Here is a 19,263-nt window from a genome sequence, read left to right as displayed (position 1 = left end):
TTCTTTCAAAAGCATTTGAAACTGAACCCAAACTATCTACATACACACACACACACACACACGATTTTGTGTACCACGACAAACTAGAAACAGTTAATGTAATTAACGGTTTATTTCAGAGCATTGGGTCTTAACAGAGTTAAACAATATTCTCTTAGAAACTATCATTGTCTCTGTATGGGTATAAATGGTAAACTAGGATTATAAATACACAATAACAGCACTGAAATGTTTAAACAAACTGGTTTCATTTTCGGTCCAGTTTAATCTCTGAGCATGTGTAAAATCCAATGGAGGAGGTTCACAGGGTCCGACAGTAGAGGGCACAATGAGAAGACCAACGAAACGAGCCGCAAACAAACACAAACTAGAACAACAAGAAGGTGGGTGAAAAAAGGCAATGCAAGACAGAGCTTTAGCAACAAGGCAGAATCATAGCCATTTACAAATGGACAACTTAGTTTCCAGGAATGCTCGAGAAGCTTTAATCACAACACTTGACGTACAGTATTCAGTCCGCTCTTTAAAGCCCCTGTGCACACTGCAGGGAAATCACTCATTCACTTTTTCACTCATAAATGACTTCGACATTATTACAAATACATGAGAAATGCATTGAATTCAATGTGAAACTTAAAGATAGAAAGCCTGAAATCATATATATATATATATATATATATATATATATATATATATATATATATATATATAAAATAAAACATTGAGTTGGTTAAACCAATGGTTCTCAGCTTTGGCAAAATGTCCAAGGTTACTTCATATTTCAATTTTCATTAATTTTACATTTCTGGACCTGGGAAAGTCATGTAAATGAATGCAATCTTAAAACATTTATGGCATTTTTATTATATATTATATATTTATATATATTAGGCATGCCATACTTCTACTTAAAAATTGTAAAATATATATTTTTCTCAATACATCAAATTCAGGGGGGCCTTCAAATGATTAAAATTTTAATACATTTTAATTGCTAGATGTAAATCAATGCAACCTTGAAAAATTTAGAGCATTTTTATTTAACAATCTAGGACCTTGGAGTTAAACTGTTGGCTTTCATCTTTCTTTTTTAGAAACATTATGCATAATGTTCAAAATTTTAAATGTACACAGAATGGCAATTAAAGGAATTGCATTTGTAAGTTGCTTTAGATAAAACCATCTGCTAAATGATTAAATGTAAATTAAATGAAACTTTGCAATGTGCACATTGCCAAAGACTAGCCCAGAGACTCTTACCTATTCACATGTACAGTAGCTGCTGGTAATGTCTCACACTAGATTCTCTCTCAAACCAAATCCTCCTGTATTTATACGAATCATTTTTAAAAAGCCCATAAAGGGCCGGGGCCGTCTCATCAGATCCACATCTCAAGCAAATAAAATAAGAGCTCTTTAAAACATCCATTTCTCATAACAAAATAATCCGATCCATTAAAAGTTCACATAGCAAAAAAGGTAACAGATCTCCATATACATTTATACTGTATATACACACACACATACTATTTTGGCAGACAGAATGCAAAGTAGTTCTTTATTGTAAACAGCTTTCTTCTTTCCTCGAACACATTCACACACACAACGTCTCGTTACATTCATGGCTTCAGTTCTATTTCCTCCTAATACTCAAAGTTTGTGCTTGTAGAGAGACCTGGAGTGAAGGTCAGCCTCATGGACACCCACCTGACCTCGGATACCGGGAGCACTGAGGAGAGACACGGATGGGGGACGGAGACAGGAACGCAAAGTAGAGGAGGCCTTGGCTTCGCTCGGAGTCGTGCGGAGATCTTTTGAAATGTTTTTGTCCGCCCGCGGCTCTCGGTACATGCCGACCCTGGGAGAGGATTTATGGGATTTGGCGGGATGCTTTGGCACCCTCAGTTCTCCTCGTCCATGATGTTGTCCTCCCTTATCGCCTTTTCCGGGATGGCCTCCAGGCTGCGGCGGCCCCTGGACTCGGACCCCGATGAGGGTCCTGCTTCTCCCTTGGCCAGGTTACAGGTGAGGGCGGCGTAGTGGATCTGTCTCAGATTTTCCAGCACTTCTGCCCGAGCGTGTTTCAGCAGATCAGCCTGGCCCTAAAAACACACAAGCAGAGACAAGGGGTCTCACTCACAAATAACTGGATACAGGACTCTTGCAGACAATATTCTCAGAAAACGATTTTCCCTGTTGTAACTTACATATAATCAGCTGTATTTTTATCTGGAATCTATTGCAGATTAGTCATAAGGATTGGCTGTTTAAAAAAATGTTCATGTTCAATGGTCTTTTATAGTTATATACGGTGGCATGCAATAGTTTGGGAACCCTTTGCAGAATCTGTGAAAATGTGAATATTTTTAAAAAGATAAGGGAGATCATACAAAATGCATGTTATTTTCTTATTTAGTCCTGTAAAATATATTTTACATCGAAGATCAAACTCAAACACTACTATTTAAAAAGGTCCAAACGTTCACTGATGCTCCAGAAGGAAACACGATGCATTCAGCCGGGGGGGGGGGTGAAAACTTTTGGAATTTGAAGATCAAGGTAAATTGTACTTAATTTGTCTTCCGGAAAAACATGCAGGTATCTTCTGTTGCTTCCAAAGGACAGTATTAAATAGAAAAACATGATTTCAACAAAATAAGAACAATTTGGACGACATCGTGTTCAAAAGTTTTCACTCCCCGGCTCTGAATGCATCTTGTTTCCTTCTGGAGCATCAGTGAATGTTGGAACCTTTTTCAATAGTTGTGTTTGAGTCCGTCAATTGTCCTCAGTGTGAAAAGATTGATCTCAAAATCATACAGTGACTGCTGGAAAGGGTCCAAATATGCAAAAGATGCCTGAAAACGGAAGAATCTGCAGGAACTGGAGGATTTTTCTGAAGAACAGAGCTCAGTTTAACTGTTCAGAACAAACAAGGGACTCATGCACAACCATAAAACAAAAAACAGCCATGTTTGGTTTTTGAGTGAACTTTGCCAACATTTTCCACAAATAATGCTTTCTCCCTCAAAGACTGGGGTTTTTAAGCTCAACTCAATGACGCCTATCATCAATCAGTTCAAAAAAGAAATACAAAACCTCTCCTAAAGAAAAGAAGTCCACAAAAAGACTGAATCCAAGATATGTTAATGGCCGGTCATTTTTTACTGGGAACACCAAATTACGTAAAGGGTGTTCAGTACAGCACAAGTAAAAAATAAAAATAAAAGATAAAAAATTAAATCATTTATTCACCCTCATGTCATTCTGACCAGTATGATTTTCTTGCTACTCCTTTTAAGTTTTTTTTTTAATTTGAATTTTCAGTAATTGTGATTGGTCGTCTTCCTTTCATGTATTTGCATACTAAGTGAAATTCTCTTATTCTATCTATATAATAATCAACATATGTTGTTATGCTGCAGGATTTCATTTTTGCTGAACCAAATGTCTAACACCTAAACACAGTCAACCTTTCACACTTCTCTTTGGTTTCCTTGCATAAGCACGGAGGTATTTCCTTCAGGAAATGCAAATCTGGTTAACGATGTTGTTCTGAATTCTATTACAGGCTATTTGCTTTTTATTCCACAAGAGGCTGTGCAAGCCCCGAATTAAACAGTCAGTGTCCCAAAACATTGGTCGAGAAATGATTAATACTCATCATAAGTTCAAGATTGCTAACTGTTATACATCACAGCATCTCATATATTTTCTTATGGTCAAATATATGCATATCATCATCTGAAATGGGAGCATAATTTTAGATCACCTTCAGAATGGTGATGTTCCAGGTGAAGCTCTCTACAGATTTGTGGAGTTTTCTTCCCTTCAGTCCCTCCTTCACCGCCATGTCGTGTAGTTTCTCATGGAACTCCATCGCTGAAATGACAGATTCAGGAGTTATAGCCACAAAAATGTGGTCAATATCTTAATAGGTTTTTGTGGATATTCAATGTAGATTACCTTTTTTAATTTTGTGCAACAGTATTAAAATTGTTAGGTTTTCTATTTGAATATATTGTATAAAATGTAATTTATTTCTATGATGCACAGCTGAATTTTCAGCATCATCATTTCTCCAGTCTTCAGTGTCACATGATCATCAGAAATCATGAAAATATGCCGAACTGCTGCTGAAGAAACACTTCTGATTATTTACAATGTTGAATAAAGTTGTGCTGCTTACATTTTTTGATAAACTGCTACTTTTTTATTTTTATTTTTGATTCTTTGATGAATAAAAAGTTCAAAGGAACAGCATTTATTTGAAATAAAAATCCTTTGTAACATTATAGATTCCACACTTGACTACTTCAAAATATTATTATAATTTATTATAATTTAATACTATTAAAAGAATGATTTCTTTTAAAAAATGTACCATGACCATAAACTTCTGAACAATAGTGTAAATTTCAATATGTATGTATTTGCAGTTTGAAATAAAAAATAAAATCTGAAAAAAATATTCCTTCAACCAAGCAATTGTGACAAAGATATAAAATGTTCATTTAAGAACTAAATCAGCAAAAACCTATGAACAAAAAAAAATATGTATGTTTCCATTTATATGCACCAGTATCAAAAAACTTTACAATAAACAGCAAATATATATATATAAATTTAAAATAAATTAAAGCTTATTTTCGTCAGAGTTCAGGGTTTCGTATCAATTAATTTGAACCAACAATTTAAACATTATTCTTGAAACATGAGACAAGAAATGATGAAACTAGTCTTAAAGAGCTCCTACAATCACTGCAAATAGAGTCCACAGTTTTGTTTGTGGGACGTCCCACCTCAACATGCACAACTCCCCCATCGGGCTAAACAATAAGGATGGCTCGTGGCCAATTTGAGAGAGTTTCAAGCCATCTGATCTCCAGCTGGCAACAAAATCCCTGAAACTAGTCAATCCTTTCATGCATTCATAAGCTTTGACAACTTTAGTTATCAAAGAAACTATGGGATGTGGGTTCACTTCCTGTCATCTCAACACACACCAGCACAAGGCCACTTTATTCGGTTGGCTAGGATTAAAGCCTCATGGGAGATGTGAGGACGGGGCCAGTTGTGTCACATACAGCAGATTCATCTCATTGTGTTTTTATTGTCCAGACTGACGCCTCGTTGCTGTAAACTGTGAGTCACAAGTTTCTCCTTGAACCGTACAGTGCAAATAAGGACAGTAAACGCTTGTGACGCAATCAGAAAACAGGTGTTTAATACACATTTAAAACTGAAAGAGAAAGAGAGATTGCAGAGATGAGAAGATGTGAGTGTGAGCACAGCAGACAGACAGATAAATTAGCATCGAGCCAAAGAACACAAGCCAAGAACCACACCGTTCTGTTCCTGTCTTCGTCTTTCTTTCATCCGAACTGAACTGAAGAACGGCCACCGAGGAGAGGAAACATCTCTCTTTAGTGATAATTGCATATTTCAAATAAAAGCCTCCGATATGATGCACGTCATACACAAATAGGACATGCAACGTTTCAAACTGACTGGCTGCTTTCAATCACAATTCAGAAACAAACCTACAATGAGCACTTGAGGAAGAAATAAGCACAGGATTGGCCAAGGTGTGTCGGGTTTGTTGTGTTTGAATTAACAATGATAACAAATTTGGACATAAAAAAAGACAATTCTGAAATAATAATAATAATAATAATAATAATAATAATAATAATAATAATAATAATAATAATATTAAAGTCTATATGGTAATATTCTTAAGTCATATGCTTTTTTTTTCTTTTCTTTTTTTTTGCAGGTTTATTAACATTTACCTATTATTACATTTACCTAAATTACTAGCTAAAATAATATATATATATATATATATATGTATAAAACTAAAACCGAAATAAAAATATATTAAACCTAGACATAAATATAAAACTTATAAATAAATATAACTCCTACAAATGAAACTAAAATTAAAATATTAAATATAAATAAATGCCAATTCAATATATTAATAAAAACTGTAATCATATATAATTAATACTAACAAAACATTGTGTGAGGAACACAATTTAAAAATGGTAAAAATGGAGGAAATGTAAGATAGTTTGAAATTGTTTTACAAAACATGTTAAAAGCACATAAACATCACTAAATTAAACTGAAATGAAAACTGAAAATATAAAAATAAAAAATAATACTGCATAATAAAATAACTGAGTGAGGAAAAACTGAAATGTAAAATTTGTATGTTACACGTATTATACAAAAACTTACAAAAATGTTGAAAAAAAAAATTCATTTAAAATTAAACTAATTAAAATGAAAACTTAAAACATAAAAATATAAGCTAATTTAAATGATTAATAAAAAACTATATTCTGCAATTAAGACCATAATCTATAAAACTAAATAATAATACTATTTTAATAAAAAATATAATCTATTATGGAAAGTATTATATAAACGAATTCATTCTAAAGAGTAATAAAATAACACTCTAAAAATAATACAATAATTTTTAATTTTACACAGACAACTAGGCTACTTTTCTGCTTCTTTTTTATGCCATTTCTGGTCCCTTTTGTGGACTGACAGACGTATTAAGACTTTTTGTGCTGAAGCAACACTAAACTAAACAGCAACAACATCAGAATACTGCACATGGCAGTGTATTTGCATGCATCAACTTGCATATTTGGTGTTCAGCAACTTGGCAAAGCCCAGTTAAGAAACGAGGAGGAATTTGTATAGTTACTGTTACTCCCAAACCCCAGATTGACTAACAATAGGAACATCCATCACACCCTGCTCTGTTTCTGTCTTTCTGTGTACTTTAGCAACAGCGTGTGAGAGGTAATCCACCTATAAACGCACATCTGTTGCGCTCCGTCTCGCTTTCTCAGCGATGACATCTAGGTGTGCAAACGCTCCCGCAGCTGTGAGCCCTCTCTAAAAGAAGACCACGGCTTAGACGACTGTCTCTAGATGCAGATCGCTGGCCAATGAGGCGGCACACGAGCCTGAGGAGACGGTGTTTGACTTCGTACAAATAGAGCAATGATGCTCAAGAGGGGGAAGCCATTACCGCGAGCCGTGTGGGGATATTTCAAGATGATCTGTATTCATTCTTTCACACTCTGGTAACCTCAGTGGTGGATTGGACGGGCGGTAAGCAAGGAGAGGTGCTGTCGGGTTAATGATGCGTGATCGTGCTGAAGGCGGGGGGACCAATGGCCCTCCGACGGCTCTTCCTGGCAGGGGTTGCCTAGCAACATACTGTAGGAAGAGTGGGAAAACCCGGGCATCTCTGAGGATGCAAGCTCTGTGGCTCTGTGACACTGCACAGACAGCATGAAAGAACGCCACAGCATGCTTCTAAGACACCTGCTCATCTATGCATAGTCTTTTATGTGCTTTAAATGATTTAATTTGACAGAAATACCTGTAGTCTGGCACACCGCGCAGCTATGCCTCATGCACCGCCTGTCAACCGTAATAATAGCAGCATGATCAGTGCATCGAAACATTCTCATGCAAACTTTCACATTGGATTTTAGATGCACCAATAGACCTTCACACACAAGATTAAAGGAATAGATCACCCTTGCTGAAAATGTACACACCATCAGGCAATCCAGAATGAGTTTTTTTATTCGTCGAAACAGATTTGGAGAAATAGTAGCATTTCATCACTTGCTCAGCAATGGATGCTCTGGAGTGAATGGGTGCCGTCAGAATGAGAGTCCAAACAGCTGATGAAAACATCACAGTACACTCCAGTCCATCAATTAATATCTTGTGAAAAACTGTGTTTATTAGAAATCATTAAGGCATTTCAACTTTGACCCGCCGTGTCTGACTAAAATACAAGTCCATAATTCATAATAACGCTTCCTCTACTGAAAAAGTCCATCTCCTGTTGTCTCTCACATCAAAATCCACCCACATATTTGTTAAGAACTTTTTCTGGACTGTTTTTGCCTGTAAATAGTCCTTCATCTGGAGACAGTCATATTATTGACTCGTATTTTAGCCGGAAGCAGTGGTTTGAAGTTAAAAACTCCTTCATGGATTAGTTGTTTTATGAACACGCAGCTTCACAAGATGTTGTCTGATGGACTGGAGTGCTGTGGATTATTGCGATGTTTAGACTCTCATTCTGACGGCACCCATTCACTGCAGAGGATCCGCTGGTGAGTAACTGATACAATACTAAGAATGAAGATTATTTATCTATAACAGATAATGAATCAGACGTCTTGCACATTAACAGTAAATAGCTCATTTCCATGATGCAAAATACACTGTAGCATCAGCAACTTGCATATTTTTTTTTTTTTTACAAAAATACAAAATCAGCAAATTCAAAACATAAAGCATCATGTTTTGTCATTCCAGTATGTGAAGACTCACTGGCAAACTCAATTAAAGAACACTCTCTTAAAGTGCTCTCTCTGCTGATTATTGTAATTATCATAATAAGCGTGCACCTCTGTTTTTGTCAGCTGCTTTGACCCGTTATCTTCAGTTCATCACTTAGTGTGATGTTTTTATTACATTGTGTCAAGCTGAGACCCTCTCAAGAACCTGCATTCTGTTGCTCTCCATCTAGCTTATAAAAAAAAAAAAGATTTTTTTGCAATGTAATATATAAAATATGGATGGCTCTTGAAAATGTACTTGTTTATGTTCATCTGTTGCCAGAGATTATTAAAAAAATTAGTCTTGGTCTGCATGCAAGCCATGCATTTGCTTTACTAGTATATTAAATCAAAAGCACATAAGTGCAGTGCCTTGCATACGACCATTTCCCGCTGTCATCAGGGTGATTGTTAGTGCACAAATTTTCAAATATTTACAGTAAAAGTATATTGTAACTTAGATGCTTGGAGCACTGCCCGGTAATACTTTCCTCAAAAGGCAGCATGTTATTTACTCTGCCTGTAGATCGATACCTGCTGTACCTGCAATAGCACTTTACAGTGGCCAGTTTTGATTATTCAGGGCTGTCAATGCAGGAGCGTTCCACTGGATTCCACGGGGGAATGGGCAAGTATTGACCCACTTTTCCTAATTCACAGCTCCTCGTACAGCTCCATCTGTCCATCTCTGCCACACCTCAAGAGAAGTAAAGCTGCTGCCGGTGGGCCGTTCATCCACATTAACTTCTGTGTTCATGCGGGACTCTGAAGTGCACCAGGCGGAGATGGGCTTCTTAAGAGAGGCACGAAACCACAGAGATTGATTTACAGTGTTTACTCCAGCGTTCGTGCTGGAACAAAAGAGGATTGATATTTCTTGTGGCCGCAGACTCTGGAAATCAATAAAAGCTTTGTGGTTTCGTTTCACTTCTGACGCAGTATATTAAACTGCATTAAAAGTGGTGAGAAATGACAGTGTTAAGCAGGAGAAATCAAAGATGGAAGCAGTTGAGTGATAGTTTGATGATGAACTACATCTTCAGATTTTCAGAAGGAAGCAAGAGTGTTGTAAATGGTTGCCGGTGTAAAAAAATAAAAAAATAAAATAAAATTCACCTACATTTTTAATGGCTTGAGAGTTGTTAAATTAACAGCACATTTTCATTTTGGGGTACTTAATACTAAGTATGAGCAACAGTAATTGTGTAACTGGCTTTAACAAGCATTAACAACCTCTGTGCAACAAGGTTTATTTGTCCATTTTTAAAGCCGAACAGGATAGAAAATGACACATGGGGTATTAAAGCAATCGGCAAGCTTATTGATTTAGTGTTGGCTCGACAAAACAGAATGGTAGTGTGTGTGTTTTTGGGCGGAGCTTTGATAATTATTCAGAGAGAGAACATCTAATGAACTGGAAGAGCTTCCTGTGCACAGACTCCATCAGCTGCGATCAATGAAACACACTGCCAGCCTCCCGCATCGATCACCTGCCAATCACTGTCCCCCAGCAACTAAATGATTATCAATGTTTCCACTCCGCACCACAAGCTTTTATGAATGCAATAGGACACAGATAGAAGGCAACCGGATAATGATGAAATGTGAATCACAGCAGGAATGATGGAAGGATCTCTTTTTTTTCACTTCATGCTTTGCCTCACTAATAGATTTAATTTTGTCTGTTTTCTAGATTCAATTTGGATTCCTCCGTCTGATTTGATTTGGGAGATCAGAAGTGAAGCTACATTGTGCGCTTCAGAAAAAATCTATGTAATGCACAGATGCATCTTCAAAATGCTTGATTTCTCTTGCATTCTGGCTTTTTCTTTCATTTCGGAGTGAATGCAACTGAGGCCGATCTTGGCTGATTGCATCGTGCAGCTGTTTGCGTCACTTTGATTTCACGGCTATGATAGGCCATAGATCTTAGTGTCCTGTTAATTAGAGAACAGAGCGAATAACACTATTGAGAGTCAAAAAACCCTACTTGAACTGTGTTTGAAAAGCAGGACATCACACAGGTGAAGAGAAACGCACAATGGGTCTTATATAACACAGCGTGGCATAATTAAATCTTTCTCTTTGAGCTTTTTTAGTATGAATGCATTCTATTACAGAGGGAGCTGCGATCGAAAGGCCGCGTCGATCGACTGTGTTCCAAGAAATGTCCATCCCTTGTGGAACACTCCGTCTTTCTTTTTCTCTCGCTCGTCTTGTCTGCTTTTGTTCTCTTGCATGGTTTTTCATTCTTACCTGATTTCTGGACTTGCAGCATTCGCTCGTACACGCCGTCTGAGCTCTCCAGCAGCGTTCGGCTGGTCTGGATCATCTGTGAACACGGGAGAAAGGGACACGTGATGAGCATCTGTGCGGTTACTGTAACACTCGGATGACAGCTCGGTTGTAGTGTGCCACAGTGGCCTGAACCCTGCAGGCACTACGTTCCAGTCACACAGAAATAAAAAAAAAAGTAAAACAAAAAATTGGTAGTGATAAAATAATAATAGTAAAAAAAATTAAAAAAATACAATTCCACCCTACTTTTTTACAAATGGCAAGAATGCTCATGAATTTGTGACTGAGGTCATAAGAAACATAAAAAAAAAACATTCCAGTCAAGTTAAAAAAATAAAATAAATAGTCATAAAATAAAATATATAACTAAGTAGTGGTGAAATAAATAAATAAGTAGCATTGTTTTCTCTTTGTGTGTAAATGATCAGAAGACTTTTCGTGTTTATAAATTATTCCTGAATATGGGTCATATAGTAGGTGTATAATTACAGATATTATTAAAAATTATAACAGAGGTCATATAAAACAAATACATTAACAAACATACATACATAATAACATTTAATAATAATAAAAGACATAATAAATATAAATTATAGACAGAAATAATATAATAGCTTAAAATTAAGTATTCTGTACTACTTTTGTGTAAATGACAAGAAGACGTTTATGAATTTGTGCCTGAATATGGGTCATACAGTAGCTGTTTAATTGTTTAATAACTATTATTACAAAGTATATCAGAGGTGACTTGAAATATTACAAAATGCATTGCACTCACTCAAAAAATGAAATAAAAATGATACAAAATAAAATTAAGTATTATCCTGTGGTACTTTCGTATGAAAGGCAAGAAGATAAGTTGAGTTTAAGAAAGAAAGAAAGAAAGAAAGTAGTAGTATCCTAGGGTAAGTTTGCATAAAAGGCAACAAAGATTTTAGGAGTTGAGATATGATATTATCAATTTAAGCCTGAATATGGGTCCTGTAAATTATACGGTAGCTAGGAGTGCTATAATTCACAGATATTTAAAATTCCAAATCTTTATAAAAGTTGTACGTTTGTCTTATGAAAAACCATTTAAAAATGTCATTTATCTATCCATCCATCCACAGGACAAGGTGATGACTGGCATGATGTTTAAAAAAAAATCTATTTTTGACATTTTGAACAACGTAAGATTAGCAGAAACAATGCAAAACAGGAAGTACATGTTTGCTGAATTGGTTGTGCACAGCTCGTCTAATGAGGAAAGTCATAGCAGGACAGAAAGTGGGTCAGATTATGTAATAGATGTGCTCTTTTGTTCAACACGGACCCACACCCTTCTAATGAAGTGAGCAGATTCCTATATTTAATTACGCCAGACTATTCAGACACACACTAAATCTAATTCAGACAGACATCTCAGATCCTGCAGCGCCTGAACACCAACCACATCAGAAAACCAGAGACTAGCTCAAAAACTTCTCTTATGAGACTCAACTTGCTGCCAAGACAGACAAAGTAAAGCTGCGTTTATTAAAGGCAACTTTAGAAGTTAATTTATTTCTAGTCTAGGTTTCTTACACCTTGTTTGTTTTTTATGTTCATTTTGTACCCTCTCTCTGACCATTAGAAATAATCACAATATTAATAATGCTAATGCATGTTTTGGCTACAGTATATTTAATGTGTCTCTATGTAAATGATTTACCAGCATAGTTCATCTCAGTCTCAAGCATCTGTTTTAATTTATTAATGCAGATTATGCACATGCTTGTTCTGACCTTTAGACTCTTGAAATGCATGTACAGTATCATAAAAACAAAGACCTCTGGGAAGAGTTTACACTTAAAAACCTAACGGGGTGGGAAATGTGAAGTCATGCTTTAACTGTTGAAACTTCCTGCAGTTAACGTGTTCAATCTATTTGGTAACAATGGCTGTTTTGTAGTTTTTTTTTGTATTTTTTTTTTTAAAGAAGTTTCTTATGCTCTCTCTCTCTTTTTTGGAAACTGATACATTTTTATTTGATTCATAGAAAAACTGTTTATTTGAGAAAATAATATTTTGCTACATTTTACAGTAAATGCCTTTACTGTCCATTTTGAACTAAATGTCATGTAATTCTGGAGTACAGGTATTTTTTGTTATTTTTTGTTTGTAAACAACCTTGTTTGGAAGTACAGAAATGTGTGTCTGAAAAAAAGTTACAAAAGGATGATTTTCGCAACCCGTTTGTGGTACCATTTCTATGAAAATGAATCAGCTGACCTCGTCGTCTTGAGCAATTTACTGGCTCTTGTGATGAAGAAACAAAGGATAAGCTGAAACTTTAATTGAATGTACTGCCAGCGGCACAGGTCTTTATGTACCGCAGGTCAGTCTAATTGAATTGTACATCCCTATAGCAGCCAAAAGCATTGCAGGGTCACTTGTCATGGCCAGATTATCTTTCCATGCCAACAAAGAGGAGAACAGCTGCTTTAGTTTCATGCCAGCATCTTTTTCCAATGGCTCGTGCTCAGAAACCTCTCACTGCGATCAGTCATGAGGCTGTGGAAACTTTCCAGGAAGTGGGTCGGAGAGCACACTTTCTGATGGCCTCGCCACGTGCTGACAGTCGCTCAGACCTGACATACTGTATGCAAGCAGGAAAGCTAACAGTACGCAAGTGTCAAAACTATTTCTTCACACCATTCTACTCTGAGACACATGAAGAGTCTGCCTTCATCTGCAACCAAAACAATCGCTGAAAGAACCTAGATTTGGGCTTGCACGGGCCGCCACCACCACTCACACTCTACAAAAAATCTACAGATCAGTCACACTTCATTTAAAGAACCATGACATCTGCCTTGCTAAACTCCTACTCTGGTGCTTGTTAATAGTTAGCAAGCTAGCTGTTACATTTAGGAATGAGTTAGGATTAAGAGATATAAAATATGGTCATGCAGAATAAGGCATGTGTTTAAGTACTAATAAAAAAGCCAAAATGCTAGAAATATGCATGCTTACTGTATAAGCAACTAGTTAGATGACACTAAAGCGACTTACAGTACACACATCCTATTTGGGGTAACTTAAGGCTGAGTGTTCATGAATGCATTTTAATCAGTCTGTCAAATTAATGCATTTTAATCAATCTATCAAACTAGCTCTACATCCAAGTCATCCAAAAATCAATTTGGATTAGTACACTAGGAAATCATTCTGACACATTTATTGACACGAGCCGACTCAGACGATCTGGTATATTTAATACATTTTCTTAAAAAAATAAAAATTAATAAAAATTCAATAAAAAATGTATACAGCAAGGGCACAGTAAATAGTAAAAATATATATAATTATTATTATTATTTATTTTTATTTTTTTATTTATTGCATTTTTGCATGAAATAAATGCAGCCTTGGTGACCATAACAAACTTCTTTCACAAACAAAAATCTTACTTCAGAATAGAATTGTATTTCAGAGACTGAACTAGAAAAATGCAGTATATGCAGTATAGAAAATTCCATTCTAAAATCCCTTGATATTTTCTGGTTTTCTGTGACTGGATCTTTAATCACTAGCCCACACAACAGCTTTTTGGTTGCAGCTGTGACAGAGATGCACACACAGATGCAGCAGCTGTTTCATCATCATCATCATCTTCATCATGCCCACTGTCATTACATTACTAATGGCTGAAGAAATTGCAGCCTTGGTGGCAGACGAACCACTATAAAGAGTATTTATAGAGCAGGGGACCAGCAACCCCTTATTCAACTGGTGCACAAACACCGTCCTCACGGATGTGCAAATCATTCAGCTCATTCATACATACATACATACAAGTCCCCGGACAATAAACACTTAGATTTCGGAAACAGCAACAGCCAAAAAAATAAAAAGTAGTATTGACATGCTGATATGAGGGATTTGGTCTCATATAGATCAGTAGTGCTCTTCCTGAATTGAGAGATTGGAGACTTTGATTCTGCTCCTGCTCAGCTATTCTCTGGGCAGTTTTCTTAGAAGTTTGAATTTACAATTTATGATGGTGAATTATTCAAACACAGGCAAAAACTAAAACTGTTGCGACTCATTATCATGACCCATGGATTCAGACCTGATTTATTCATGGTTGCATCATTGCAACTCATCAAATCGGAGTCAACATGCATCCAAAAATTATTTATTTCACTTAAGGCTACATGAAATCATGCAAACTAAATGTGTGCCTACAGAATTGCTATTTCTTCTTGTTTTCCAGAACAAATATCTAAACACAAATATCTGCCAATGGAGTTAAACAAATAATCGTAATAATTAATCTTAATAGATAAAATAGTATTTTTAAACAGAAAAATATAAATATTTTGAATCCTTGAAATCCTTTTTTTTTTACTTGAATCTTGTTCACAACAACAACAAAAAAAATATCTGCCAATGGGTTTAGAAAAAAATATCTTAATTAAAAAAAAAAAATAATAAAATTCTTAAACAAGATATCTGTTCTTGTTTTGAGCAAAAATTCACTTAATTTTGATAGATATTAAATCTTGTTTTCTGAAAGTCATTTTACTTTTCAAGTAAATGTATCTAAAGGTAAACAATGTTTAGATAGCTTGTTCTGGAAAACAAGACAACAATATTAAGGAAAAACATTTTAGTCACACAAATCTATTCTGTGGCATCTGAACACTTTGAATACGGTGTCATTTTCACTGCAGTTGCAAGCTACGTAAATAATCCAAATTTGTGTTCCTTTGAAAAAAAGCATCTAGAAAGAGGAGAGTGAGTGAATTCAGACTGCATTTTGATTTTTTTTTTGGAGTTTTTCATAGTTTTGGAGGACATTTTCATAGAAATGTACTCACAATCTCATAAGCGGTGACCACTTTCTTCAGGACTTCAGGCAGCAGGCCCTGGGCCTCCATGGTGGGGTACTGATCTCTGAGGTTAAACAGCAGAAGCGGGCTGCTGTCCGGCCCGATGAGGCGTGGGGACAGAGCTAGTATACACTGCTTCAGGTTGGCCACTGCAGACAGACCGCAGAGCTCTTTAAACGGCACGATGGCATTCTGTGGAGGACATGTAGATCAAAGAGTGAGCCTGCACAGAAATGTTTTGCAGCACCTAACACATTGTTATGTTTATGATAATATCTACCACCAAATGTAGGGCTGCACAGTTAATCAAAATGAAAGCGAAATTGCGATATGGCTGCGATTTAATTAATATCTATATACCCTGTGTGCTTCAGAGTGAAGCATGGCACTGTGTTCTTTTACACACGAGCAGCTCATTATCTGATGTGTTTGCATCTTCCTATACTTGAAATTAGCAGAGCTTATCAACTAAACAGAAACCCTGTGGTCTTCTGTCAAAAGGTTTTCAAAGGTTTGATGTTTGAAATTCATACAGCCACAAATATAAATATAGCAATTTTAAAATTAAATTACTATACTATTTTTCTTTCATGTGGTGATCCATCAAAAATATTTTTTTGACATTTATATAAAAATAAAAATGTTATTACATTTAATTTTTCTATTTTTATTTAGTATTAATAGTAGAAATAATAATAATTATTATTAATCATTTTACTTTAATCATAATTTTAATTTTAATAATGTTTAGTTTTTCCTTAAAATTGCTGTAATTTCTATAATTTTCACTAGGTTTCCTATCATTATTATTTTTTAGTCATATTGATATATAACCACAGAATTCTGGCCAAATTGTATAGCAATTTAAAGAACAACAACTAACCTGGATGCTTATATAATTCTATGACAAAGTACAATAGCGGCTAGCTACTGTTATGTTTGGAATTTAATACTAACATATACGGTGCATATAATTTGCTAAAATGCAATTTACATTTTTTTGTTACATGAACTCATCAGGTTGCTTGCTTAATTCCACAAACCCTCACTAGATATAAATCTCAAAAATATATTTAGCAAATTTAAACTCTCACAGTCCAATCAATTAATAATAATAATCAAGGGCTTAACATCAATAATAACAATATCACTTAAAGTGTATTTGAAATGTTGAGATCATTGCATCATGTTATACTAGAGGATGCACCGATTGCACTTTTTTTTTTTTTTTTTGGCAGGATTTCGATTTCAGATTTTTGTTAGTGTCATCTGCCGATACCGATTTTTGCAGATTCCGTTTTTTTTTCTTTTCTATAAACTATAATTGACAGCAATTACAAACACAAATGTACTTTTTCTTTAACGCAAAATTTTATTTTCCCCTCAAAAACACGTAAAAAGTCAGTTATAAAATAAGAACATATAAAAAAATTGCAAACAACAGGACAAATAAATGCAATAGAATAAAGAAAGCTATAAAACTACTTTTTAATCCAGATAAGAAATACTACAAAGTATATACCATATTTTTCGGACTATAAGTCGCAACTAAGTATGAGTCACATCAGTCAGGAAAAAAACATATAAGTCGCACTGGACAATAAGTCGCATTTATTTAGAACCAAGAACCAAGAGGAAACATTACCATCTACAGCCGTGAGATGGCGCTCTGTGCTGCTCTGTTGTAGACTACAGGAACATCTCATACAGCCCCCTCTCGTGGCTGGAGACGGTAATGTTTTCTATTGGTTCATGTCTCTTAGTTCATCTCTCTTGTCAAATTTATTTTCAGTAGTCTTCATTGTAAAAATTAAATACAAATTAATGCTTACCATTAAAGTTCTAAAACGTGTTCTCTTTCTCAACTATTTAACGTTCCAAAACAGTGTTTATTGAACGCTTTAGTGCAGCTAGTTGCTCATTTTGGTATTTGTTACTCATAAGCTCTTTTAGACCGAGCGCGGCTTGTGTGCTCCACTAATATAGATCATTGGCGGTACGTGCGCTTTTGGTGTAAGCGCGAAACCTGGGAATTACTAAAATAAAGCGCAGTATGAGTACGATTTAACTGGACAGAATGAGATGTGTGAGAGAAAAGGGGTCATCAGAGAGAAGAGAGAGAGAGAGACAGAATGTGCGACTGACGTTATTTCCTGTACCACTGGTAATAAAACGGATAAGCTCGAAATCGGAAAGAAGTGAGATCTGGGCCGATCATAAGTAAAAATCAACTGATTCCGATCCCTGGCCAAACGATCAGAGCATCTTTATGTCATACAGTATGCATACCACATGCTACACCTAATATACGGTGTATGCATGTGCCTATAACACACAGCAGAAACAGCAAGAGCATTAGCATGCTATTCTGAACATAACCAGTGACCTAATTGTGGGAGGTTACGAGAAAACAAAAACCGAGCCAATGGAAGCAATGTGCCGACTGAATGTCCACGAACAAGAAATGTGATAGGAAGTGGTTTTTGTAAGTGTTTCTTCTACAAAAGCACTGCTCTGAATGTAGGAGGAAGATGTAATTTTTTTGAAGGCTCCTCTAATGAGTTATGAATAGAATAGCTTATGATGACATACATATATATATTATATACACACAAACACACACACACACACACACAGTGCTTTCTTGTTATAGTAGTGCTAACTCTTATATCCATGAGACCACCTAATCTCTTCTTAAAGGGATATAATCAACACATGCCTCAGGACAAACCCTGTGTTATGTAACATTTTCCACATCAAATATTTAAAGGAATTTGGCTGATCTCCTACCTGTAGCCTATGTATGAGTATATTTTCAGTTCTTGTGTCTAAAAAAGCATCTGTGGTCAATCTTCAAGGTGCTTTTTGTACCAGTTCAACAAGTTGTGCAACATCGAGGAACTGCAGCAGATTAAAATCAGCATTTTTGTTTATCAGTGCCAGAGAGATTTCGGTTCAAGTGCTCCTGGCCTTGTGAAGAGAAACATCCTGTAAACTGTGCTTCCTTCTCAGGGTCGACTTTCTGAAGCTTCATTTGAGAAAACTTTCTCACGCTAGAAGACTTTTGCCACAATGAGATACAGTTGGGCAAGCCGTTTTGGCAAGACATTTACATAACCTGAATGGGGTGAATCTCACAAAACCTGTCCAGGTCATATGTCATCTAAAAATTATAATATTATTTCCAAAATATTTTTTATTAAACATTACATTTTCCCTAAAAAACCTAGAAATCGTTTTTTGCTTTTGGATGTTTTCAGTTATTATGCAAAATCAAAATATTTTTTTAAATATCTCATTTATTTATTCTAAGATTTTAGATTTAAATATCAAAATATGTCTGAAATATCAACTAGAACTGATGAAAATATTTACCTTGATCTTTGCAATCACACTGAGCCTTTATGGCATTCATGTTAAAAACAAGTCACTACTTTGTTTCTCAATGAAGTAAGTGTTATCTCACCTGCATGTTCTCTCTGAGATCAGTGGCCTCCCGAAGTGGCTGTGCAGCAGATTTAAAGACTTCATCTACAGTCTTGATGAGAAGTATCCTCATAGTGGCATACTCCCGACCCTTTTTACCCTTGCGAACCGAAAGCCCTCTTTTGTGAGGTTTACCCCTCCACGACGGTTAGTAATGGCCACATGGACAAAGAGCCAGGCGTGTGGAAGGACTTCACCCGTCAGCGACTGGAGGGGAATGT

At 35.7% G+C, this 19,263-nt stretch overlaps 1 protein-coding gene across 1 annotated transcript; it reads right to left on the bottom strand.

The window, feature by feature from the left end:
- Positions 1-708: 708 nt before the first annotated feature.
- Positions 709-19,174, bottom strand: LOC113081536 (inactive phospholipase C-like protein 2). Its single transcript, XM_026253610.1, has 5 exons — positions 19,023-19,174; positions 15,545-15,748; positions 10,653-10,728; positions 3,773-3,882; positions 709-2,102 (listed from the first exon to the last, which is right to left on the bottom strand). Exons 1-5 carry the CDS (start codon positions 19,113-19,115, stop codon positions 1,902-1,904), a joined length of 684 nt encoding a protein of 227 aa, XP_026109395.1. The 5' UTR covers positions 19,116-19,174; the 3' UTR covers positions 709-1,901.
- Between the last annotated feature and the right edge of the window lie 89 nt (positions 19,175-19,263).

The sequence above is a fragment of the Carassius auratus genome, unplaced genomic scaffold (assembly GCF_003368295.1).
Source record: "Carassius auratus strain Wakin unplaced genomic scaffold, ASM336829v1 scaf_tig00034582, whole genome shotgun sequence".
In the NCBI taxonomy this organism is placed as follows: Eukaryota; Metazoa; Chordata; class Actinopteri; order Cypriniformes; family Cyprinidae; genus Carassius; species Carassius auratus.
This window is presented reverse-complemented; position numbering and strand designations above follow the sequence as displayed.

Bases quoted from the DNA above. Each gene is read 5' to 3' on its own strand.
- LOC113081536 (XM_026253610.1), bottom strand. From the start codon at position 19,115: ATGAGGATACTTCTCATCAAGACTGTAGATGAAGTCTTTAAATCTGCT. The intron at 15,749-19,022 runs GTGAGATAACAC...TGTCCTCCACAG, and splicing joins ATCTCAGAGAGAACATGCAG to AATGCCATCGTGCCGTTTAA. The intron at 3,883-10,652 runs GTAAGAATGAAA...CTGTCATTTCAG, and splicing joins GCTGCAAGTCCAGAAATCAG to CGATGGAGTTCCATGAGAAA.